The sequence below is a fragment of the Ovis aries genome, chromosome 1 (genome assembly GCF_016772045.2).
Source record: "Ovis aries strain OAR_USU_Benz2616 breed Rambouillet chromosome 1, ARS-UI_Ramb_v3.0, whole genome shotgun sequence".
Lineage (NCBI taxonomy): Eukaryota > Metazoa > Chordata > Mammalia > Artiodactyla > Bovidae > Ovis > Ovis aries.
In genome coordinates, this window is record NC_056054.1 from 230,974,723 (window position 1) to 231,001,218 (window position 26,496).

General features: G+C 38.9%; 1 protein-coding gene across 20 annotated transcripts in view; it reads left to right on the forward strand.

Annotated features, from left to right (window-relative positions):
• The window catches only part of VEPH1 (ventricular zone expressed PH domain containing 1), a 676,809-nt gene that overhangs the window by 600,058 nt on the left and 50,255 nt on the right, over positions 1 to 26,496 (forward strand). For all 20 annotated transcript variants that reach the window (XM_060394259.1, XM_060394295.1, XM_060394263.1 and 17 more), the window contains 2 exons: positions 19,738 to 19,874; positions 23,189 to 23,323. In XM_060394259.1, coding sequence (XP_060250242.1) covers positions 19,738 to 19,874; positions 23,189 to 23,323 — 272 coding nt within the window. The remainder of the gene's footprint in view (positions 1 to 19,737; positions 19,875 to 23,188; positions 23,324 to 26,496) is intronic.

Below are 26,496 nucleotides of genomic sequence, written 5' to 3' on the forward strand. Positions count from 1 at the left end.
TGAAATAGAAAAATTGATGGTAAGGCCTTACCAGTGTAGAAATGCTTGATTTAATTTCAAAAGGAAGCCATTATAATCTAGATACAGGGGAGAAAATTGAACTGTGCACTTTGCCATACTGCTAAGTGTTTTGAATCTCAAGATATTAAGGAAAACAATAGTTTTCTGAGCTAGTTCCATTGCAGTTCTGTCTTATAAGAAACAAACTACCATTCAAAGATCCTTCTAGCTCTGGGACTTCAGGATTTTTTAACTGGCATCTAGCATCAGCTTTCCCACATAAGACAAATTTTTGAGATGACTTAGTTTTGAGGGCAGGCCAAGAAGCCACTCCTGCAGCCTTTGTTGAATGAATGTTGACTATCTTCTCATGCCAGAGTTTATGCTACCTTCTGTACCATTGGGAAATAACCAAATTGAGGCAGGAAAAATTTGACTATTAACCCTCACTTTGGTTCTTCAATAGATCTTTTTGTCTTCCTCTATAGGACAAAATATATCACCAGCTGTTTCAAATTTAAAACTAGAAAGTTGAGTTTCTGGAAGCTATATGACATTGCTACTCTTTTTTATGATATAGCTTCTCTGGACAGCAATAAGAAAAAGAAAGAAATAATTAACCAGAAACAATAAAAATGTTGACTCTGTTTAATGTTAACTTTGTTGACTATGATGATTAATGTCATCATCATGCATTTTAGATCACACAAAAATGAAACAAATTATACTTAAATACAACTTGAAAGAAGCAATGGATGAAACTAAGGCCTTCAAAGATATAGTGAACATTGTTATGTGAACATTGATTTACAGAAAAATAATTTTATGAGTATGACATTGCTTCTATTATGGACTTTCTGGTTTCCAAGGCTAACTTGACAGAGGCAATTTATTTCCTTGACTTATTTCCTTGACTGCTGTGCTTTCAGTTCAAGTGATTCCCATTGGGGAAAACCAGTAGTACCCTGAGCTGGGATTTGATGAGTCAATCACATGGACTTCCCCCAATAGAGGTTTGGGCAGGAATGAGAATGCACTACATAACTCATCTAATTATACTATACAGATAAAAACTGCAGTCAAAGCAAACAAACCAAAAAAACAAAACTACAAGTCTAAATACTGTGTAAATGAAAGTGATAACACAATTTATAATAGGATTTATGTAACTTAAAATACCTAACCATAAATTAAATCCTCTTTGACTTCAGCTATTATTAATTGCTGCTTAAATCAAACATGCTGCTGCTACTGCTAAGTCATGTCCAACTCTGTGCGACCCCATAGACAGCAGCCCACAAGGCTCCCACCATCCCTGGGATTCTCCAGGCAAGAACACTGGAGTGGGTTGCCATTTCCTTCTCCAATGCATGAAAGTGAAAAGTGAAAGTGAAGTTGCTCAGTCGTGTCCGACTCTTAGCGACCCTATGGACTGCAGCCCCTTAGGCTCCTCTGTCCATGGGATTTTCCAGGCAAGAGTACTGGAGTAGGGTGTCACTGCCTTCTCCATAAATCAAACATAGTAAATCATTAAACATCTTTGAGACTCATATTCTTCTTCTAAACTGGAAGAATCTACATCAAAGGACTGTCGTGATCATAAAGGAGCAATACACACATAAAGTTCTTAAAACAGTACCCAATGTGTAATAACCAATCAATCAATGTTACCTATTTCTTTCCTTTTTTTTCCTGCAAGAATGTCGTCCTCTTAGGATGCCTTAAATGCAAAAGTCAGACTTTTCCATAGAGGTTCCTGATGCTGTTCTTGCTAAATGTTTGTGCTTCAGAGCCTCAGAATAGTGTCAACTTCAAAAGGATTTCAGAGAAACCAAGGGGGTGGCTCCAAGCATTGTTATGGGATCTTCTTTCTTGCTAGATCTTCTTTTGTCATGTCCTCAGTTCAGTTCAGTTCAGTCGCTCAGTCGTGTCTGACTCTTTGCGACCCCATGAATTGCAGCACGCCAGGCCTCCCTGTCCATCACCATCTCCCAGAGGTCACTCAGACTCACGTCCATCGAGTCCTTGATGCCATCCAGCCATCTTATCCTAGGTCGTCCCCTTCTCCTCCTGCCCCCAATCCCTCCCAGCATCAAAGTCTTTTCCAATGAGTCAATTCTTCGTATGAGGTGGCGAAAGTACTGGAGCTTCAGCTTCAGCATCATTCCTTCCAAAGAAATCCCAGGGTTGATCTCCTTCAGAAGGGACTGGTTGGATCTCCTTGCAGTCCAAGGGACTCTCAAGAGTCTTCTCCAACACCACAGTTCAGAAGCATCAATTCTTTGGTGCTCAGCCTTCTTCACAGTCCAACTCTCACATCCATACGTGGCCACTGGAAAACCATAGCCTTGACTAGACGGACCTTAGTTGGCAAAGTAATGTCTCTGCTTTTGAATATACTATCTAGGTTGGTCATAACTTTTCTTCCAAGGAGTAAGCGTCTTTTAATTTCATGGCTGCAGTCACCATCTGCAGTGATTTTGGAGCCCCAAAAAATAAAGTCTGGCACTGTTTCTACTGTTTCCCATCTATTTCCCATGAAGTGATGGGACCAGATGGCATGATCTTCGTTTTCTGAATGTTGAGCTTTAAGCCAACTTTTTCACTCTCCTCTTTCACTTTCATCAAGAGGCTTTTTAGCTCCTCTTCACTTTCTGCCATAAGGGTGGTGTCATCTGCATATCTGAGGTTGTTGATATTTCTCCCGGCAATCTTGATTCCAGCTTGTGCTTCTTCCAGCCCAGCGTTTCTCATGATGTACTCTGCATAGAAGTTAAACAAGCAGGGTGACAATATACAGCCTTGACGTACTCCTTTTCCTATTTGGAACCAGTCTGTTGTTCCATATCCAGTTCTAACTTTGCTTCCTGACCTGCATTTATTTCAGCTGTCTAGAATTTTAGTTCAGCCTGCAAGTCAGAATTAGCTCTGTATTAAGTTCTTATTAAAATAAGCAATTAGATGAAAAGTTCAAGACACAAAGAGACCTAGAAATTCTAAGTGTCATTAGGATCCCCTTTTTTCTAATCAAGACAGCGTTACAGCAGCCCCTTGACTGAGGACCAGATTTCTTTCTCCGTATGCAATAGTCATGGTTGCCATAGCAATCCTGGTGATGATAAGAAAAATCACTAAGCACTTTCTCTGTGCCGAGAACACCCTTCTGTCTAAACCCTCACGCGAACCAATCCATTTTATGCTCACGTTAACCAGAGTGACCAGCTCCTTTTGGTTTGTCCAGGTCTTTCCCAGTTTTAGCACCCAAAATTTTAAGTCTCCGGAGCCACTTCAGTTCTAGGCGTTTAGAGATGGTTGCTCACCCTCATCATCTCTTAAAATAGGTGCTTTTATTATTGTTCCCAATTAAGTCACAGAAGGACTTCCCACATGGCACAATGGTAAAGAATCTGCCTACCAATGCAGGAGACACAAGAGATGCAGGTTCGATCCTTGCGTTGGAAAAATCCCCTGGAGTAGGAAATAACAACCCATTCCAGTATTCTTGCCTGGGAAATTCCATGGACAGAGGAGCCTGGCGAGCTATAGTCTATGGGGTCGCAAAGAGCCAGACATGACTGAGCACGCATGCTAGATAGCTACTAGATAGAAGTCAGAGATAGGTTATCTAATTTGCCCAAGGACATAAAACTAGTAAGGAGAGGAGACTGGCTTCTGCGTCGGGACTCTTCACAGCCACCATGGAGCAGAATGAGACTTCTATTGAGGAGTTGGAGCAACTGGGTCCTAGAAGTGATGCCTGAATGGGACAGGCTTTTCAGTCCTTGTCTCAGGGCAGAGACACTGGTTGGGAGAGTATTGCAGTCTCTATCCCCTGAAGGTTAATGGACATGTCTCACTATTCTCTAATGGCAACACAAAACAGCAAGCTGGGACAATATCTGAACAGTTTTCAGGTAAGAACTTCACAAGCACGTAAGCACCAGGAGACACTGCAGTCAACTGAGTGTGATTAGATTTCAGCCTTCATGTACAAATGTTCAGATACGTTCCTCAGTCAGCTCCCCACCCTCTACCCTTTGCCATGTAAATCTTAATATAATTCTCTTTTTATTAGGACAAGACTTCTTTCTCTACCCAGGTCTTCTTGTTCAGGATAGTTTTATTCTCTATCATTATTTTTCACTTATTGTAAGATTACAAAATTTCACAGCTCAGCTTTGCAGAAAAAAAAGCACCATCATTTTGTCAGGAATTCCTCAAGAACAACTAACCACTGGTTAGTAAGGGGGAAATTAACTGAGTCCTTATTTAAATTTAGTCCCATTTGATCACTTTAGTGTATTTAGAAAACAAGCTCTCATTTGGATAAAAATGTTCTTTTTCCTACCCCCTGCCATGCTTCTCTCTCGAAGGTGGCATCTGGGGGCGTGAGGAAGTGGGTCCTGTTTCCTGGTGGTGGAGAAGAATTGCGCCTGGTGGGTAGCAGGCAGAGAGGAAATGTCTTCTTGCCTAAAAGATAATGTCCTTTGCTGTAATCATCCTCTCTGCAAAAGTCTCAGGTGATGTTGCTTATTTTCCAGGCACTGTGTGCATAGCTTTTCCTGGCAATGTGACTGCAACTCAGCACTTACTGGTGCTGTGACCCCCCTGAGGGCTGCCTGAGACAGTTCTCTCTGCCCCATACTGGACAGAGCTCCTCCCCACTACAGTAATTTCTCAGAAAAGCTGTCCAGAAAGAACAGCTTCTACTTCCTCTTATCCACTCAGTTACAGAGGTAAGTGTGGCGCAAGAGAGCTGAACTTTGTACCTCCTCTGCTTCCCTCCAAGCTGTGCATTTAACTAAATTGGCTGCCCCGTACTGGTTCAGAGAGTCATCTAGGAGTGGACTCTTTCCTAAGTGTCACCATTGCCCTCCATGTTACCATACTTAATCTAATAGACTACCCCTTCCCCAAGCTGAAGTCTAAATATAGGGAAATCAGGACCCATTTCTGATGACTTCGCACTCTCTCTCTCCTTCTCTCCACAGTCACCCCTGCCAGAACTGAAAAGTCTTCTCTTTGACTTTGTCTATGTTATGTTCTCCCGACCATCCATAGAGCTGACCTAGCTGCCATGACCCCACACCACTCTAATGGGAGTTCTCCATGTTCGGAGGCTGATAGAAGGGAGATAAAGAAATTTAGTAAATCCTTCCTCAAGACAAAAGCTTTGCTTGCAACGCTAACATTGTGCTGTATAATACAATTTTGGCAGTTAAAAAAGATGAATTCCATCTTAACTTAGTCTTTCTCTTTGTATTCTTATAACTATCTAATGTCTACTCCACTGCCATTCCATGCCCACCCTGCCAGGTAGGTGGAGGCTCAAATGCACTACAGTGAAGTTAATGAACTCGGGAAGGCAAAAGAGAAAAGTGTTTTAAAAACTATAAAATATTAGCCTCATTGCATGGCAGTTTTGTCAGACATCATTTAAATTACCTCTTTTAACTAATACCAACCTTTTAATTGTGTATGATTTTTTTTCCCTTTTAAACTATTAATGGATGAGAATTCCCTGGCAGTACAGTTGGTGCTCTGACTGTCAGGGGATCCAGTTCAATACATGGTAGGGAAACTAAGATCCTGCAAGCTGCCCAGTACAGCCAAAAAAATAAAAGTAAAGCAATAGTATTCTTTAAATACATAAATAAACCCAAAATAAAAGATTTAATAGAGAATTTGTTGTGGGTGTTTAGTTGCTCAGTCGTGTCCGACTCTTTGCGACCCCATGGAATGCAGCATGCCAGTCTTCCCTGTCCTTCACCATCTCCTGGAGCTTGCTCAAACTTATGTCCATTGAGTCAGTGATGCCATCCAACCATCTCATCCTCTGTCACCCCTTCTCCTCCTGCCTTCAATCTTTCCCAGCATCAGGGTCTTTTCCAGTGAGTCAGTTCTTTGCATCAGGTGGCCAAAGTATTGGAGCTTCAGCTTCAGCATCAGTCCTTCCAATGAATATTCAGGGTTGATTTCATTTAGGATTGACTGGTTTGATCTCCTTGCAGTCCAAGAGACTCTTCAAGCGTCTTCTCCAATACTACAGCTCAAAAGCATCAATTCTTCAGTGTTCAACCTTCTTTACAGTCCAACTCTCACATCCATACATGACTACTGGAAAAACCATAGCTTTGACTATACGGATCTTTGTCGGCAAAGTAATGTCTCTGCTTTTTAATATGCTGTCTGGATTGGTCATAGCTTTTCTTCCAAGGAGCGTCTTTCAATTTCATGGTTGCAGTCACCATCTGCAGTGATTTTGGAGCCCCCCAAAATAAAGTGTCTCACTGTTTCCACTGTTTCCCCATCTATTTGCCATGAAGTGATGGGACCAGATGCCACGATCTTAGTTTTTTGAATGTTGAGCTTTAAGCCAGCTTTTTCTCTCTCCTCTTTCACCTTCATCAAGAGGCTCTTTAGTTTCTCTTCACTTTCTGCCATAAGGATGGTGGCATCTGCAAATCTGAGGTTATTGATATTTCCCCTGGCAATCTTGTTTGCAGCTTGTGCTTCATCTAGCCCAGCATTTTGCATAATGTATTCTGCGTATAAGTTAACTAAGCAGGGTGACAATATATAGAGTAAAAAGTATATGCTCCCACCCTAACCCCACTTCTCAACCCAGAAATAATCAGTGTCAATGGTTGATGTATAGTTTTATAGAGCTTTCTCCCATACATTTGTATAAATATATGGATTTATATACTAGTACATAATTTTGACTCTTTTTTTCCAAAATAGAACTTTGTGCACCAATGTTTTACATATTTCTGAATATAAAATTACCAAATTTCCCTTGTGTCTCTGAATTTAAAATGCATTATTAAGGCAATCACTTGCAAAAGAATTTTATTCCGTTCTGATGATTCAGAACCAAAGTATCTGTCATGCTTGTTTGACAACCAGCTAGAATTTTTGCCATGAGTGGGAAAACATGGGTGGGGATGTTGCACACACATGCATGTGATATGGCCAGCGGCCAGCCACCTTCTGAGAAGGGATCATACATTTCTCAGTCAATAATGTCATAAGTAGAACTTAGTGAACATGAGACAGTCCTCTTTCCTGTCACCTTCCTGCCCTAGATTCTTATCAAATGAGAAATTTGGTAGTCTTTCCTTAGCACGCATTAGTGTGCTAACAAATCACATTTCTACACCTATAGAACCCAGCCCTGGAAATACCAAGATGATTAAAGCAATGTCTTTTGACACTGAGGAAGTACTCATTATTTCAAACTCATTTCAGAAATTCATCTTCACTTTTGAGAATCTTTTTTTTTTTTTTTTTACCTTGGAACATTTTACTTCATTTCCTGCCTTAAAGTTGTGAAATAATTATTACTCTGTTCAAAACATCTAAACATGAATAGGGTGGTGGCAGGAAAGTATAATTTCAGCCTAAGATAAAAATTAACTTTGCAAATCATATGGAATTAAAAGTTTGGTAAGTGGTCCACACTGGCTTGTGATGTCTTGTTTCATTTTTTTTTTTCCCAGGCAAAAGCAAGAGTATTTTTAAGTGATGAGTTTGTTCTACTTTTTCCCTAAAAAATTATAATTTATGTTTGACTTCAAAAACATGATTTTTAAAATACTTTGAAAATGTTCTCATCAGACAAATTACCAGTTTCATTTCCTCCCTTTTTTTTTTTTTTTTGTCCAGTTTAGGATATTTATATAGTTAAATGACAGTATTATTCTTTCATTTAGCATCGGTATTTTGAATTCCATGTCTTTGAAATATATCATAGGAGAATTAAATGGAGAATGGAAGAAATAGTTTCAATGGGTCCTATCTGGCTAGTGTCAAACAGAAGAGAGAAATCTACTCCAACAGACCCTGTTGCTGTCTGTCCTGCACTGAGCACTTGATAGTAAGTTCTGGCAGCCTTGGCAGATGTGCAACACTGCTTTGTGCAATCATCAAAAACACATTTCATGGGTCTCTATAGGTCACCATTGAATCATACAATTTCTAGGCTAAAAAGTACATCTTAGCATTGCAGTTTCTAAAAAAATTAAACAGATTCACCATGTGACCTGACAGTCTTACTTCCAGATGTATTTCCAAAAGAATTGAGATCAGGATCTAAAAGAGATATTTGTACACCCATGTTTAGCTGAAAGGTGGAAACAACCCAAATGTCCATTGACAGGTGAATGATGGATAGATTAAAAAAAATGTGCTCTATGCCTACAATGGAAAATTAGCCTTAAAGAGGAATAAAATTCTGATACATTCTACAACATATATGAAACTTGAAGACATTATACTGAGTGAAATAAGCCAGACATGAGAAGATAAATATGATCCTTTATATATGATCCCACTTATGTGAAGCACTTAGAGTAGTCAAATTCATAAGTGCGGAAAACAGGATAGTGGGTCCCAGGGTTTGGGGAGAGAGGGAAATGGAGAGTTAGAGTTTTACAGATTTTCAATTTGGGCAGATGAAATGTTCTGCAGATGGATGGCAGTGATGATTGCACAGCAATGTAAATGTACTTAAATGCCACTAAACTGCACTTTGAAAAATGGTTAAAATGGGAAATTTGTGTTATATTTATTTTACCACAATAAAATATCCTTACCCTCATGGAGCTTACAATTTGTCAGAAAAAGAAAGATAATAAGCAGTTAGAAACATAAAATTTTCAAAAGTCCATTTTAGATCAGCTTTGGCCTGCCATCATTTTTACAGATAAGTCAGAAGATAGAAAAATAACATGAGTCTACCCACTAAGATCCTGGTTGTCTGACTCCTGGGCCAGTGATTTTTCCATTGAACAATATTTCCTTTTTTAGATACCTCTATTACATCTATTTTAACTGAGCTGTTCAGTGAAATACTGGAAAGAGCACAGACTTTGGAACCTGGGTTCAAATTCAGCTCAACTGCTTCCTAGAAGTTTGATGTTGAGATTTCCTTCTCTGTGAAGTGAGGATAGGGCTTCCCTGGTGGCTCAGCAGAAAAGAATCCATCTGCCAGTGTAGAGATGTGGATTTGATCCCTGGGTTGGGAAGATCCCCTAGAGAAGGAAATGGCAACTCACTCCAGTATTCTTGCCTGGAAAATTCCTGGACAGAGGAGCATGGTGGGCTACAGTCTATGGGGTTGCAAAAGAGTCAAACATAGTAACTAAACAACAGCAAAAGTGGGGAAAACTAAACCTACTTTACAAGGATTTGTTGTAATCTGTTATACTTATTGGAGAAGGCAATGGCACCCCACTCCAGTACTCTTGCCTGGAAAATCCCATGGATGGAGGAGCCTGGAAGGCTGCAGTCCATGGGGTCGCTGAGGGTCGGACACGACTGAGCGACTTTTCACTTTCATGCATTGGAGAAGGAAATGGCAACCCACTCCAGTGTTCTTGCCTGGAGAATCCCAGGGACAGTGGAGCCTGGTGGGCTGCAGACTATGGGGTCGCACAGAGTCGGACACGATTGAAGTGACTTAGCAGCAGCAGCAGCAGCAGCAGTTACACTTTTACCTAGGTATGAAACAAGTCAAAGTGTTAGTCATTTAGTCGTGTCTAACTCTTTGCGACCCCATGGACTATAGCCTGCCAGACTCCTCTGTCCTTAGGGATTCACCAAGGAAGAATACTGGAATGGGTTGTCATGCCCTCCTCCAAGTGATCTTCCTAACCCGGGTATCAAACCCAGGTCTCTCACACTGCAGGTGAATTCTTTACCATCTGAGCCACCAGGGAAGCCCTCAAAACAAGCAGTCAATGAAAATTAGCTAGCAAGTTCTTCAAATGCCTTCTCTGAATTTGTTGCTTATCTATGATATGTTCAATGTGTGAATACTTTCAATCCAGCAATTTCTACAGAGATACTCCTGTGTTTGAGTTTTTATAAATCATTCTAGAAATATAGTTTAGATATGGAGAAGAATAATTCAGTTGAAAATCTGGGAAATAAGCCAAACACATTCATTTGGCCCTTATTTAGCTGGGAGAGAGCTTTCAAATTATAAGTTTGGTAAAGAATTCAAAAGAGTTAACATTTCTTTTTCCAAGAAATAAAGCCAACTCTTTCATATGTATACTTACTATTAAAAAAATCAAAGTCATACTCTATTTTTATTCATAAAAGGCACTTATCTCTAAATAAAAAGTATATAATGGCATGTATTAGATATAAGGACCACCCCGGGAGATACATCATTAAGTGTCTCATCTCCCAAGAAGAATGGTGTGTTTCTCAGATCCAGTATGTTTAGAAAAAGTCAAAGTTATCAGCTGTTAGCAGAGAATCTCGAGGCATCACAGTTACCACCACAGTACTCCTTCACCTTTTTCTACAGCTTTCTCTACCTCCAAGAGCTCTAAGCCCAGTTATCTTGTTTATTCCCTCTGAGTTTAGAATCCTCTTTACTTCCTCCTACCACATTTGAGGATAAAAGAGACCAATTATTCCCTGTTCACACAGGCCTATAAAGAGCTTCTCTTTATTGATTTTCCACAGCTTTTTAGGTTTATGAAAAGGTTTGTCTTACCCTCACATTAGAGAATTATGTTGACTATATAGTAATTGCATAGAAATTAATACCTTAGGTTCTATTTCTAAGCCAGAACAACTTATGTTGTCTTGTTAAAGGTACTGGCAGTTTATTTTGGATTGTCCATCCTGTCTCTGCAGAAGCTGCAGATAGCTCAACCAGGGATGTTCAAGACCATTAAATAATGTGACTTTGCAGGAGGTCATATCACTTTGTGAACAAAACATGGGACTTAACATTTTAAGGAACTTGGGTCTAAAACCTGGCTCTGTCTCACTTGATTAAGTCATTTAACTCTGACTCTTTAACCCCTTAAGTGAAAAGAGATACTAGTATATAATTATGAGGATTAAGTGATAATTATATAAAAATTTAATGGAGTGATTGGTACAAAAGTGAATACTGATATTTGTTATTCCACACATCAACTTACTCTAATATTTTAAGTAGTACACACACACACAATAAAATCTGATTTTTATTTTTGATTATGATTTTCTTGATTTCAAATTTCCACTAGACTTTTAAAATATTATCATAAATTATAACTCCTTTTTGACAAGATTAGGTGCATTCAGGGGTGCTATGGTGGTAGACTATAATTCTTTTCCAAAATGTTATGATATCATTTAGGAATATTTCTAATTTTAAAATGCTTTCAAAAATGCTATTTGGTAGATTTATATTTCTAGTTTTTCTTACATTAATGTTTTACAACCATGAAATGAATAAAGAATTATTTCTTTACTGGGATAATAAAAAGATTACTAGCATTTAGAATATAGCTAAAATACAAATGGCTAAACTAAGGACATTGTACAGGAGGCAGTGATCAGGACCATCCTCAGGAAAAAGAAACACAAAAGGGCAAAATGGTTGTCTGGCAAGGCCTTAGAAATAGCTGAGAAAAGAAGAGAAGCTAAAGGCAAAGGAGAAAAGGAAAGATACACCCATTTGAATGCAGGGTTTCAAAGAATAGCAAGAAGAGATAAGAAAGCCTTCCTTAGTTATCAGTGCAAAGAAATAGAGGAAAACAATAGAATGGGAAATACTAGAGATCTCTTCAAGAAAATTAGAGATACCAAGGGGACATTTCATGCAAAGACGTGCACAATAAAGGACAGAAATGATATGGACCTAACAGAAGTAGAAGATATTAAGAAGAGGTGGCAAGAATACACAGAAGAACTATACAAAAAGGTGTTCATGACCCAGATGACCATGATGGTGTGATCACTCACCTACAGCCAGATATCCTGGAATGCGAAGTCAAGTGGACCTTAGGAAGCATCACTATGAGCAAAGCTAGTGGAGGTGATAGAAATCCAGTTGAGCTATTTCAAATCCTAAAAGATAATGCTGTGAAAATGCTGCACTCAATATGCCAGCAAATGTGAAAAACTCAGCAGTGGCCACAGGACTGGAAAAGGTCAGTTTTCATTCCAGCCCCCTAAAAATGCCATGCCAAAGAATGCTCAAACTACCACACAACTGCACTCATCTCACACTCTAGCAAAGTAATCCTCAAAACTCTCCAAGCCAGGTTTGAACAGTACATGAACTGTGAACTTCCAGATGTTCAAGCTGGATTTAGAAAAGGCAGAGGAACCAGAGATCAAATTGCCACCATCCACTGGATCATCAAAAAAGCAAGAGAGTTCCAGAAAAATATATGCTTTTGCTTTATTGACTACACCAAAGCCTTTGACTGTGTGGATCACAACAAACTGTGGAAAATTCTGAAAGAGATGGGAATACCAGACCACTTTACCTGCCTCCTGAGAAATCTGTATGCAGGTCAGGAAGCAACAGTTAGAACTGGACATGGAACAACAGACTGGTTCCAAATAGGAAAAGGAGTACGCCAGGGCTGTATATTGTCACCTTGCTTATTTAACTTCTATGCAGAGTACATCGGACTTCCCTGGTGGCTCAGAAGTTAAAGTGTCTGCCTGGAATGCAAGAGACCAGGGTTCGATCGCTGGGTCAGGAAGATCCCCTGGAGAAGGAAATGGCAACCCACTCCAATACTCTTGCCTGGAGAATCCCATGAAGGGAGGAGCCTGGTGGGCTGCAGTCCATGGGGTCACAAAGAGTCAGACACGACTGAGCGGCAGAGTACATCATGCAAAATGCAGGGTTGGATGAAGCACAAGGTGCAATCAAGATTGCCTAGAGAAATACCAATAACCTCAGATATGCAGGTGACACCACCCTTATGGCAGAAAGTGAAGAAGAACTAAAGAGCCTCTTGATGAAAGTGAAAGAGGAACGTGAAAAAAAACTAAGATCAAGGCATCCGGTCCCATCACTTCATGGCAAAAAGATTGGGAAACAATGGAAACAGTGACAGACTTTATTTTGGGAGGCTCCCAAATCACTGCAGATGGTGACTGCAGCCATGAAATTAAAAGATGCTTGCTCCTTGGAAGAAAAGCTATGACCAGCCTAGATAGCATATTAAAAAGCAGAGACATTACTTTGTCAGCAAAGGTCCATCTAGTCAAAGCTATAGTTTTTCCAGTAGTCATGTATGGATGTGAGAGCTGGACTCACACAAGAAAGCTGAGTGCTGAAGAATTGATGCTTTTGAACTGTGGTGTTGGAAAGGACTCTTGAGAGTCCCTTGGACTGCTAGGAGATCCAACCAGTCGATCCTAATGGAAGTCAGTCCTGAATATTCATTGGAAGGACTGATGCTGAAGCTGAAACTCCAATGCTTTGGCCACCCGATGCAAAGAATCGACTCATTGGAAAAGACCCTAATGGTGGGAACGATTGAAGATAGGGGTAGAAAGGGACAACAGAGGATGAGATTTCGGGTGGCATCACTGATGCTATGGACATGAGTTTGAGTAGGGTCCAGGAGTTGATAATGGACAGGGAAGCCTCGTGTGCTGCAGTCCATGGGGTTGTAAAGAGTCGGACACAACTGAGCGACTGAACTGAAACTAATGAAGAATGTTCAGATAAACAAATAGCTACATCTTTCATGCCAGATATGATGATGTGGAATGCTTAATTAAAATTAAGATAAAATTTTAACATGAAAATTAATATTGTATTATTACTATTTTTATTTCTTATTATTTTCATTGGAATGTCATACTGGTTTATTGTTGCTCCAGAAAGAAGCAGAAAAAATATAATAAAATATCATTATTACGTTTTGAGGTAGGCTTCTCAATGCCAGATACTTTGGTGGATACTAAATACACAACTATTTGTAAGAGAGAAAGGAGGGAGAAGGGGAAGAAGGGGAGGGAAAGATAGGGAAAGGGAGAGGGAAAGAACTGTGCTTCCTACAACTGACAGAGATAAAAATACTAACAGTGGGACTCAGGCTTCTCGCTGTTGAAGTGAGAGTTAACAGATAAGCAAGGGATGGAGTCTAAAATGATACATGTGGTAATGAATTAGAATTGAAACCACAATATGAACTCATATTTTCATGCACGCATGCTAAGTCACTTCAGTCATGTCTGACCCTTTGTGACCCTATGGACTGTAGCCCTCCAGGCTCCTCTGTCTATGGGATTCTCCAGGCAAGAATACTGGAGTGGGTTGCCATGCCCTCATCCAGGGGATCTTCCCAACCCAGGGATCGAACCTGCATCTCTTATGTCTCCTGCATTGGCAGGTGGGTTCTTTACCACTAGTGCTAGCTGAGAAGCCCAAACTCATGTCTACCTTAATGTAAATACAGATGGTTGCATACAGAAATACTTATAAATAGATATATGCATATATACACCCACATAATTTCCCTGTGCTATCACCTGAAGGGACCAATGATACCCCAGTAGCAACAAACATACACAATACCTAGATCTTAGTTTCTAACACAATTCTTCAGTGAAAGAAACCAAAACTCCTTAGAGAAACAGCTAATTCTAAGACAGGGCAGAAAACATGCAAAATGAGCCTGGAGCATCTTGTATGTAAGATGTAATAAGGAAGTGATTTTTAAAAACAAACCAAAAGCCACACACATAATGATGGCAGTGTATCTAATGGACGCAGGGCTTCCCAGGTGGCACTAGTAATAAAGAACCCGCCTGCCTATGCAGGCAATGTAAGAGACACAGGTTTGATTCCTGGATCAGGAAGGTCCCCTGGAGGAGGAAATGGCAACCCATTCCAGTATTCCTGCCTGGGAAATTCCATGGACAGAGGAGACTAGTGGGCTACAGTTCATGGGGTTGCAAAGAGTCAGACATGACTGAAGTGAGTTAGTATGCAGTGGACACAGGAGCCAACCGAAAGAGCTCCCTGTGGCCAAATCTGGAACAATCAGAGCAACGGAATAAGTAAAATAATGTTGAATTATAAAATAAATATCCATGAGTACATACTGATAGAAAAATTGACTAAATTATTTGAATGTAATAACTAGAAGAGGAAGAGACAAATTTGTGCAGAATTCCACATGGTTTATGCAGCTATTCTGCCCTCAGGAGGTGAAGCTACCCCCGACTCTTTAAGTATGGGTTACACATTGTGACTTCTTTTCAGAGAGGGCAATGTGGAAAGTGGGGGTGGTGGGAAGAGTAACTTTTTAGTGGAGAAACCTGGTAAACACTACCTCAACCAGATGTTCAAGGTCAACATCACTAGTCATCAGTCATGTAGGTAAATGTACTCTCCGTCTGATACGAGCAAAATGGCACTTTACCTCTCTGGTTTTCCTCCCCTAAATTAGAAATCTCAGTCTACTCATGAGAAAAACAGACAAATCCCAACTAAGAAACAATTTACAAAATACCTAGCAAAAGTACTCTGCAAAACTCTCAAGGTCAAACAAACTCTCAAGGTCATCAAACACATGGAAAGTCTGAGAAATTGTCACAGCCCAGAGGAGCCAAAGGAGACATAATGAATGACGTTGTGAGGGATCCTGGAATAGAAAAAAAGACACTAAGTGTAAACTAAGGAAATCTGAATAAACTCTAGCCTTAAGGTTATAATAATGTGTCAGTACTGGTTTATTTGGGCTTCCCTGGTAGCTCAGCAGTAAAGAATCCCCCTGCAGTGCAGAAGATGCAGGAGATAAGGGTTTGACCCCCGGGTTGGGAAGATTCCCTGGAGCTGGGCATGGCAACCCACTCCAGTATTCTTGCCTGGAGAATTTCATGGACAGAGGAGCCTTGTGGGCTGTAGTCCATGAGGTTGCAAAGAATCAGAAACAACTGAGCAACTTTCATTTCATTATAATTGTAATTACATACAATATGTATAATAATTATACATGTAATTTTTCTATAAATCTAAAAGTATTGTAAAATGAAACCTTATTTTAAAATATCATTAATAAAAATTTAACACAGTACAGTGAATGCAGCGCAAGAATAAAAGCATATGAACTGTAGGAGAAAAGTGGGGGGAAAAAGAAAAAAAGTCCTTTTTTTTGTTATTCCTTTACTTTGGGTAGACTGTAGCTTATTTTTGTAAAAAAAAAAATCAAAGGATTTGGTTTGAAAATACTTAAAATTACTGAAGTTCACCTTTTTCAAGGTCACCTCAAATATTTCCTCCTCCATGAAGCTTCCCCTGGTTCCCCAAAGATAACAGGTGCTCAGTGCTCTGAGTGGCTGGCATTGCATGCCCCTCAATGAACTTATTTACAATCATTGTTACAGGTTTTTCTCCCATTTGGCTGTAAACTTCTTAAGAGCAATGTCAACATCATGGCTTCTCTTGGTCTCTACACAGTCTCTGACATCCGTTCATTATCCAACACCATTTATTGCATGCCCACTGTTCAGTACCATGGATTGAACAGGAGGGAGAAAATTACAGAGAGAAATTAGCAACTGAATGTTAGTGTTGAGAGAATTTTTACTCCAGCAAAGCTCAGAAAAAAAGAATTCCAAAATGATTCTTAAAATACTTTGACTCAAAAAGAAAAAATGCTCTTATATTTTCAATATGTCTTTAAAGCTATCCATGTGTAATGTGTATATATTTTGGATATTTCAGCTTACAACACATTATATTATACAATTATTGCTGCTCATGTTAACTTCAATATTTTTAAAGACCAAACCAAATCCTTTGATTTTTTTTATAAAAATAAGCCACAGTATACCAAAAGTAAAGAAATAACAATCAGGTCTGGTGTGTGTTTATCAAAGCATGACCTCCTCTCTCTTCAAGATTTCTAGAAAAATAAATAACAGTTGCATAAGTTAAAAAATACCATAATAACCCAGATACACTAACTTTACTACCTGGAATTACCTTGAACATTCATGCTTTATGTGATTTTTTTCAGAGTGTTCCCTACACTTAAAATGCTTGTCTCTCTCATACTTTTTCTAAGTTCAAAATCTTGGTGAGCTTTCAAGGTCACCTCAAATATTTCCTCCTCCATGAAGCCTCCCCTGGCTCCCCAAGGATAATAGCTGCTTCCTTTGAGTGGTCCACACCGCTTGTCCCTCCATGGACTTAATTTACAACCATCATTTATAGATGTTTCTCCCATTTTACTGTAAACTTCTTAAGAGCAGTGTCAACATCATGGCTTCTCTTGGTCTCCGCACAGTGTCTGACATCCATTCATCCATCCAACACCATTTATTGCATGTTCAGCATTCAATACCATGGAGTGAACAGAAGGGAGAAAATTACAGAGAAAAATTAGCAACTAAATGTTAGTTTTGAGAAAACTTTCTAATCCAGCAAACCTCAGGAAAAAAATGAGAAAATAATTATACAGATCCAGTTTACTAAAAATATTAACAAACCCTTACATCATAGATGGAGAAGGAAATGGCAACCAACTCCAGTATTCTTGGCTGGAGAATCTCATGGACAGAGGAGCCTGGTGGGCTACATACAGTTCATGGGGTTGCAAAGAGTCAAACACAACTGAGCAACTGATACTTACATCACAGAACTGATGTGTTTTTATAGTCGGTGTATATACTTCTGGGTGAAGGTCTCTCCATTCTACCACTTTGTCCATTTTCTGTGATCTGGGACCCCTGTCATTTGTGTATAGAGAGTTGGTCGGTCAGGACAAGTAAAATCAATTGAATCAATGTTCATTTTCAAAAGAAAACATGAATGAGGAGTAATTTAGGAGAAGGAAAAAAATGAAAACATTTTTTTCATGGCACGGGCCTGAAGTCCAGCTTACACTGTCAAGCTACTGCACAGGTTCATACAAATGAACTTGCCCTTTTGAATCTTTCGATTAAAGCAGGTGTTGTTTTCCTCCCTTGCAACTTGCTTGGAGACTTCTCATGCATTGTTAATCAAATGAGAAAGAGGGATTTAATACACTAGCTTAAAGCAACTTCATTTTAATCTATATTCCGTAAGATGGATCTGCTCCCAAATCGACAGTTGTTGAAGTTATTAACAGAGTGCTGTCTCAATGTATCCATTATGGCTAGACTGATTTCTAGTAGAACCGTTTGTGTGTGTGTGATCTTATGGAATACTTGGTTTCTGCCTTCTCTAGTATTGATTAACTTAAATTCAGTTTTTCAGAGCATCAGTGACAAAAACGTATTTTTAATTGCGATTGTCAAACAATTTCCGATAGGGCAAATAATAAGTGTATATTGTGCTCTATTGTATTCAAACAAGTCTTTTATTGTCACTGACAGGCCTCCTGGTCTTTTCTACTGAATTTGTAAGCCATTCATCCAGAGAATGCAGAAATGATTTCTGATTTCATATGAGGATTTTGAATGATCAAATTCCCCCAAATAATAAACTTCATGAAAGCTAGTCCTCTTTCATACCAATGGTCAGAATCACACAGAAAGCTGTTACTTACTAAGATTTCTAAATATAATTCTAAATTGCCCTGTGGCTTTATTGTTTGGTTTCCAGTGTCGTCGTCTTTGATCTGTCATTGGCCACCCTCCCTTAAATCTTTCAAACTCTTTCCCAGAAGCCTGTTATTCCTTCAGGCCTGAGCCCTGATGGTGCACAGTTAAGCTGCCCACCTCCCCACAATTCTCTAGGGAACCCCATATACTCTCATGGATGGGACTGACTCTACCATCTAATTAGGGTTCCCATCAACTTTTAATAAACTCTAGTGCATTTCTCTTTTTGCTAGTAGGGCATAATGCATCTATTTTCAAAATATCTCTTTAAAATGTCAGATTAATTCTGAAACAATAAATACCCCATGAGCTATCAATATTACTCTGTAGATTTTAAAATGCCTAGTATGATAGGGCCTAAAGCATCTCAATGTGCCAAAAGTTTGGCTGAGTTCAAATCCTGGTTCTGCCACAGACTGGGCAGAACTGAGTGATTTTTTTCTGGATCCTTGAGCCTCATTTATCTCTGCAGATACTCTCTTTAGAGCACCTATTGTATGCCACATGCCAGGGCTAGAGGGGTGAACAACACAGTCACATGGCTCAATAAGCTGACCCTTTAATGGGCTAGGTCTCCTCATATTTACAATAGAAATAGTTAACTCCTGGGGAGTTCTCTGGTGGTCCAGTGGCTAAAACTCTGTGCTCCAAAATCCCTGGGTTTGCTCCCTGGTCACGGCACTAGATCCCATGTGTGACAACTGGAAAAAAAAAAGTTAACACCTATCTTGTAGGGCTGTAAATATCAAATGACTCCTCAACACAGTTCTGCACCACCTCTGCTGTATGCTACCAGCACCATGCTCCCCCACTTTCCTGCCCCTAAAGGATGATTGCTTTAAGTTTTCCTGCTGAAGCTCAAGATGAAATGACCATGTCAAACCAGACCTGTTCACAGGAAGCCACACTCCTGGCCAGAGTTATTCTGGAGGTTGTCTCTGCAGCCTCTGTGTAACCAAGATAACAGTGCCCTGGCCATGGCACACCATCTCTGCCCAGAAAAATGCCTAGATTTCCTGCATTCATTTGCTTATGCTTCCCAGGTTATCATTATGAAGTGCCCACTCAGGTGGGAATGACACCTGTCTCACTTTTCATTGGTAAGAGGTTTTTTTTTTCCTCCCTTGTGACTTGCTTTGAGACTTTTCATGCATTGTTAATAAAAGAGAAAGAGGGATTGAATACACTTGCTTAAAGCAACTTCATATTAATCTACATTCCATAAGATGGATTTACTCCCAAATCAACAGTTGTTGAAGTTATTAACTCACAGACTGAAAACTAAAGAATGTATTTCTAAAGGTGTTTGTATGTTGCAGTATAAGGTGTAACTCTGGGAAGAATCTAATGTTTAATGCTATGTTTATTTGTTTCCAGATTCAGTTAGTTGTGTAGCAAAGCTGTTCTTCACTTGTTCCCTGAAGGGTCATTACTGCCTCTACAGTAAATCCAGTTTTATTCTCATCAGTCAAGAACCTCAGCCATGGATCCAAATCATGTTCCTATTTCAGCAGGTATGTATAATTCAAGTTTAGCATGGCTCCTTAATGAGCCAGGTATGAGTTTATAATCATTTTTACTGAATTACTCTTTGACCAGAGTAATATACAAATAATAACAATGCATGCACATTTAATTAGTAATTTTTAACATGCATTTTTTTTCTATATTTTAGGACACTTTCCTTATAAAAGGCCCTAGATTAGTAATCAGGAAGACAAGCCTATTATTATCTTGAATATCCTTTCACTCAGGAAAAAAAAAAATAAATGGGAAAATATTTTTTGTTCAATGATAACAACAAAAAATCACTTATTGGGGGTGGACAGCTTTCCTTATGCAGAGCTAGCCATTATTTCCCAATCTCCAAATAACTTTGGAGTCAGCATATCTTTTTTGACATTGTTAAAACACTGGAATGCCACTTTTCTATATAGAGGTAAAGTTACATAAAGAGGAGTTTAAACAAGAAAAAATTTGATGCAAAGATTTTTAGCACCAAAACAAGATTCTTGTTTGGAAATGCTTATCTTGAATGCATTAAACTTTCAATAAAATTTGAATATAGATTACAAAATGTTAATAATAGGAGGAATCTTAGACATCATTTTTCCAAATAAGCAAATTGAAGGACAGGACTCAGACTGCCTGACTCCTGACCCAGTGGTCTTCACTTGTGTTTAAAACAAAATGGGGATTGCAGGCAGGAACAGAGAGGGTAGAGGCAGAAAAAGGAGAATGCAAATGTTATAAAATGGTTAAAAATTAGGCCAGGTAAGAATAAGTTTATTTACTTCTATTAATAAAATATTTCTGTAATAGTCCCAATGAAAGTCACTAATCAGATAGTTATGTTTCTTTATAAAATGGGGCAGGCTTATTAAGAAAAAAATGAATTTTAATGCTGAATGTATCATAGTTGTTAAGTGGAACTATAATAATTAAGAAAGAAAAGAGACAATTTAGACATGGCTCAGGGATACCATCTTTTTCTATACGAAGTCTCAAGAACACTTAATCATATCTTGTCGAGAACAACTCATATTTTGATGTGAATCAAATTGTATATGAACATAGGGACTTCCCTGGTGGTACAGTGGCTAAGAATCCAGCTGCCAATGCAGGGGACACAAGTTTGATCCCTGGTCTGGCAAGATTCCACATGCCTCAGAGCAAAGCCCGTGGGCCACAGCTACTGAGCCCACCTGCAGCAACTACCAAAGCGCACACACCCTAGAGCCTGTGCTCCGCAACAAGAGATGAGAAACCACGGGAGCAAGAAGCCGGTGCACCGCGGCAAAGAGTAGCCCCCACTCCCCGCAGCTAGAGAAAGCCTGAGTGCCACAGCCAAGGCCCAGCACAAAAGAAACTGTATATGAATATGAAAAACAGCAGTGATTGTCTTCCTTTTCTTGAAATAAAGACCTTCTCCTACTTTACTAATGGTTTTCAAATAGTTTTCATCAGTGATTTTGTACTTGGTTTCATCTTTGGCTTTATTCTTCACGTTGTCAGTTTTCTGAAAACAGACCAAGAAAGTTTGATTTTATCTTTGCTCTTTCTGTCTTATTTTATTGACTTAGTCTGATTCTTTGTTTTTCTCTTTGAGCAAAATCACCAACAAATATCTGTTTATGCTGCTCTTTTTTTCTTTGTTCTTTTTACTGTAATGTTTCCTTTCTTTTTCTACACCTTTGATACTGTGTGATCTGGATGAAACCTGACTTTGGGATAACTAAAAATCATACCTTTGACTTGATAGTTACAAACCCATATGAGCCTGGTATGCTGGGCTAGACTTTCTGTCGATTTACAGACTCATGATGGAGTTCTCAAATTAAGAGATTCCGGTCTAAATGGACCTCTTTGGAATGATGATTAATTAAAACAGGTCCTGCTCTTTTTTAAGTGAATGGTCATATGCTGTATATGTTTCTGATAATAATCAAGAAATTCCCAGATGTATACACATTTTGGGTTACACATTAATCTGTTACTAACTCTTAACCTTTTTAAATCTGTCAGCAATTTACTCAGGGTATAAAATCCTCCACCTTTTCCCACTGAGTACCAAAAACAGTTCATGTTGAGGAGGATAATAATGAGATTTTTCTGGAAAAGAATTGTTATTCACTTACTAAATGGAAACCATGTACACAGAGACTATAGAGTCTCGTAAGTCAATATTTGGACAGTCATTGACATTGAAAATGGGATTTTATAAGCCAATATCATTATTTTATTACATCTCACACATAAAGGTAATATATATTATATATATTATATTTTGTGTGTGTGTGCATGTGTGCATGTGTGTGTAATTGTGTGCCTTTATGTTCTGTATGTTTTTATAAAATTATTTCCTTGAATTGAGACACTTCTCACATTCTTAGGTATAATATCACATGTAAATGACTGTTAAACACATAATTAATTAAATATACAATCTAAATTTTCCTTTGAAATTTGTATTTTCATTGACTTGAATGAAGTATATGTAAATGTAACTTTTTCTTACATTAACAGTCTTATTGTCCAAAGCTTAAAATATCTTAAAGCTCTAAGAATATTCAACCATTATACACTTTAGGACTGAAATGTTTTTATTTTCCCAACCCTCCCTTACACTGTTCATATCTGAGCGATTGAATAATGGACTGTTCGTTATTTAATGTCTATTATTCATGATTTACTTTGTATAAATAAACTTGATGCATGTTGCTGCATGCTAAGTCACTTCAGTTGTGTCCAACTCTGCGACTCTGTGGACTGTAGCCCCCAGGTTTCTCTGTCCATGGGGATTCTCCAGGCAAGAATGGGTTTTGTGGAGTGGGTTGCCATGCCCTCCTCCAGGGGATCTTTTGACCCAGGGATCAAAACCCAGGTCTCTTACGTCTCCTGCATTGGCAAGTGAGTTCTTTACCACTAGCACCACCTGGGAAGCTCTAAAAAACTTGCTATTTGTACTCTAATTTTATACCTTAATTCTCTGATCTTTGAAAAATAAGTAATATTAGCCTTTTTCCAATTAAGTAACATCCTTGAGAAGTGATTGATATAAGCACTACCTTACAAAGGTTAGGCATATTTATATAAATCAATATCAACTGTCTTGAAAACGCTATTTAATAAGTTAAATTTTCTGTTAAAAAAATAGAAAGCATGAAATGTACTGTACATTTGATCTTCAAAATAGATTTCTCTGTAGCTTTATTTAAACCATTTTTAAGTTCAGACCAAGACTAAAATAGTGCTTTGCAGCCATCAAACAATATTGTTGGGACGAGAGATAACATGTCATGTTCCTCTCATGAATGCCCCCTTTCAGAGCCTGTTTCCTGAGCCGCTGTCCATTCAGAGTCATTCTGTACAATTCCTCAGAGCTCTATGGGAGAAGACCCAGGCAGGGGGTGCTCACAGCTTTGAAACAGCCATGATGGAGTCCACATTCCCAGAGCAGAAGGTAAATGCTTCTTTCCTTGCACATGTTGTTTTTAGCCAAGATTTAAGACAAGTTTGCTTTTTCTTAGTGGTTCAGTGTTTCCTCTTCTTTCCTTTCCTTTCTTTTGTTATTATCAGAAGACACTAAGTAACGACTTACGTGTCATGCTATAGCGGGTTCAGGCCCCAGTGATATCAGTAGACAAAGTCACTGCCTTTTGAGACTCCCAGACTGACATAACACAGCCCACTCAGAGCCACACAGAGACGGAAAACATTTTACAGATAGCCAACTCTAGGACTGAAGAGGAAAGAGCAGTCGGACTCTAGGTTCTTCGGGGCTTTTCATTTCTTCCCTGCATACTTCCTCTCATCACCTTACCCTTTGCTGTCACCACCAAGTTAGAAAAGGAAGACAAGATGAACAGGAAGGAAGAGAGCATGGTCAGGGTGAGAAAGAGCTCTGCTGAGGCAGGCATGGCTTTTGTGAGTTACAGCATTTTAGGAGTGTGGAAATAGGGACATCACTCTCACTTCTCATTTTTTCACAACCCTTTAACACTTAAGAGGTACTGAGTTTGTTTCACAATATAACAGTTTTTATTAATTTGCTAGTTGTTTATACTTTGAATTTATTTAATATTAGTATGTTTGCTCCCCTTATTAATAGTAAAACAAGGACAAGTTGACCGAGAGCTCTGAACAGGCCATCAAACTGGGAAAGGACCAGAAAGTGGAACCATGCCCACCCAGTCAATAGAGTGAAACTGGAAGTGGGTGCTCACTGCTGTGATCACATTGAACAGGGTCACAGGCTTGGGTATGGAGAATAATTGGAGGAAGCCTGACTGGAGACAGGAAGACTATGAAGGAAGTGATCACTGTAGTCAGGTAGGAAATGAAAGCCTGAACCGAAGTTGGAAGTTATAGGAAGAGGATGGATTCAAGAGGCAGTAAAGAAGCCGAGTCAACAGGACTTGTTCCCTGATAAAGAAGATGGAAGAACCAAAAATGACTCCAGGTGTATCTATGGCCAATGGATACTGGCACCATCTTGAAAAAGTTGACCACAAAGGAAGCTGATGTGGAGGAAGAAGATAAATCATTCTGGTTTGCATATTTTGAGTATGAGTTGTTTATGCAGATAACCAGGTGCTGATGGTCTTTGAATTATCAGTGTGGAACTTAGGAAGAAAGCCAGAACTGGAGATATTGGACTTGGGTGTCAAAGATAGCACTTGATGTCATGACAGTAGATTGGATCGCTCAGGGAGAACATGGCTAATGAGAATAGAAAATGGTTATTGATCTCTCCCTTCTCATGTTCAGAGAACCTAATTATCCTTATTTTGCTTTCAAGAAAGCCCAGTAATAAGCATTGGATGCTTACTGATGAAACCAGAGATTCTAGGAGTGTATGATCTTGGTCTTTGTCCTTGTTTTACTATTAATAAGGGGAGCAAACATACTAATATTAAATAAATTCAAAGTATAAACAACTAGCAAATTAATAAAAACTGTTATATTGTGAAACAAACTCAATACCTCTTAAGTGTTAAAGGGTTGTGAAAAAGTGAGAAATGGTAGTAATTAATCAAAAGTTTAGTTAGTATGGTATGTAAGACACTGAAACTACATTCTATTATTGCATCACTATTTTTTACTTTGGTTTAAGAATTAGATACGTAGTATGAAAAATAAAGGAAATCCAATAATTGCATCAATGCAAAGTAAGACACTGAAACTACATTCTATGATTGCATCACTATTTTTTACTTTGGTTTAAGAATTAGATACATAGTATGAAAAATAAAGGAAATCCCTAATTGCATCAATGCAAAGTAGAATGGAATTCCTTCCTTATTTCATGTAAATTTTAAACTATTGCACCATGTTTAAAGACAATGCCTCAGATTCTTAGAAATGTTTCTCTGTGAGCTGTATTTGAACTAGAGGGAACTAGTAAATTAAAACTTGGCAGGCAGCATCATGTCCTAAGAGACTGGGGAAAAAAAACTTGGCAAACAAGTTCTGTGCATGCTCACAAGTATGCTTATTCATATTTCTTCTATTTCATACCAATAAATATTCCTCTAGGGAAAAATTAATTGTAGAACAAAATGTTTTAGAAATTTCAGAAGTCTTATAATTTGGTTTACTCATAAGTATTAGAAAAAGCTTTGACATCTGGAATGTACATTATGTGGCAAGGTTATCAGCCCAGGTATTTCCCAATCAAATTGATTTTCAGCTATCTTTATTTTATGAAATATTCTTCTCATTAAATTCAAAACCGCAGTGAGAATGGTCCAACGTCTGCTTTCTTGTCACCACCTGTGCCACTCTGTACTCATGCTAGTGATTTAAAAATGATGGGCAGGTGTGTATCTGTTGCTGTGATAGAGTTACATTGCAGCCAACTAAATTCAGGTATACAAAGAAGAAAGAAACTTCTGAGAGAATACCTAAGTCTCTGGAATATAATTCTTTGGAGAGTTTGTTATTGAGAATTTTTTAAATAAAATCTTGGAATTTTAGAACTGAAAATCAACAGTAAGATATCTATTAAATTGCAAACTTCTTGAAGGCAAGGATTGCACTGTTTTTACCATTATATTTCCAGTCACACAGTGCCTGACACATGGTAGGCTCCCAATAAATAGTAAGGACCAACTGAATAGGGCTTTCCAGGCAGTGCTAGTGGTAAAGAATCCACGTGCCAGGGCAGGAGATACAGGAGACTGGCGGGTTACAGTCAATAGGATCACAAAGAGTCAGACATGACTGAAGCGACTTAGCACACATGCGCGCACCAATTGGATAAATAAATAAATCCTATCACTTTCCAGGTGTTGCAGTTGGAAGCATAGGGACTTGTCAAAGATCACATATCTCATCGGTGGCAGAGTAGGGGCATGAGCGTACACCATGGTGTCATGAGAGCTAACACCAATATTCTGGGTTTTCTCTACTCTGTGCTTGTAAGATTACAGTTCCCTGCCTCTTGAAATAAGCCTTGGACATGTGACTTGCTTCAGCAAATGATATATAAGAAGGGATATGTATCACTCCAGGCTCCTCCGTCCATGGAATTTTCCAGGCAAGAGTACTGGAATGGGTTGCCATTTTCTTCTCCAGGGGATCTTCCCAACCCAGGGATCAAACCCAGGTCTCCCGCATTGCGGGCAGACACTT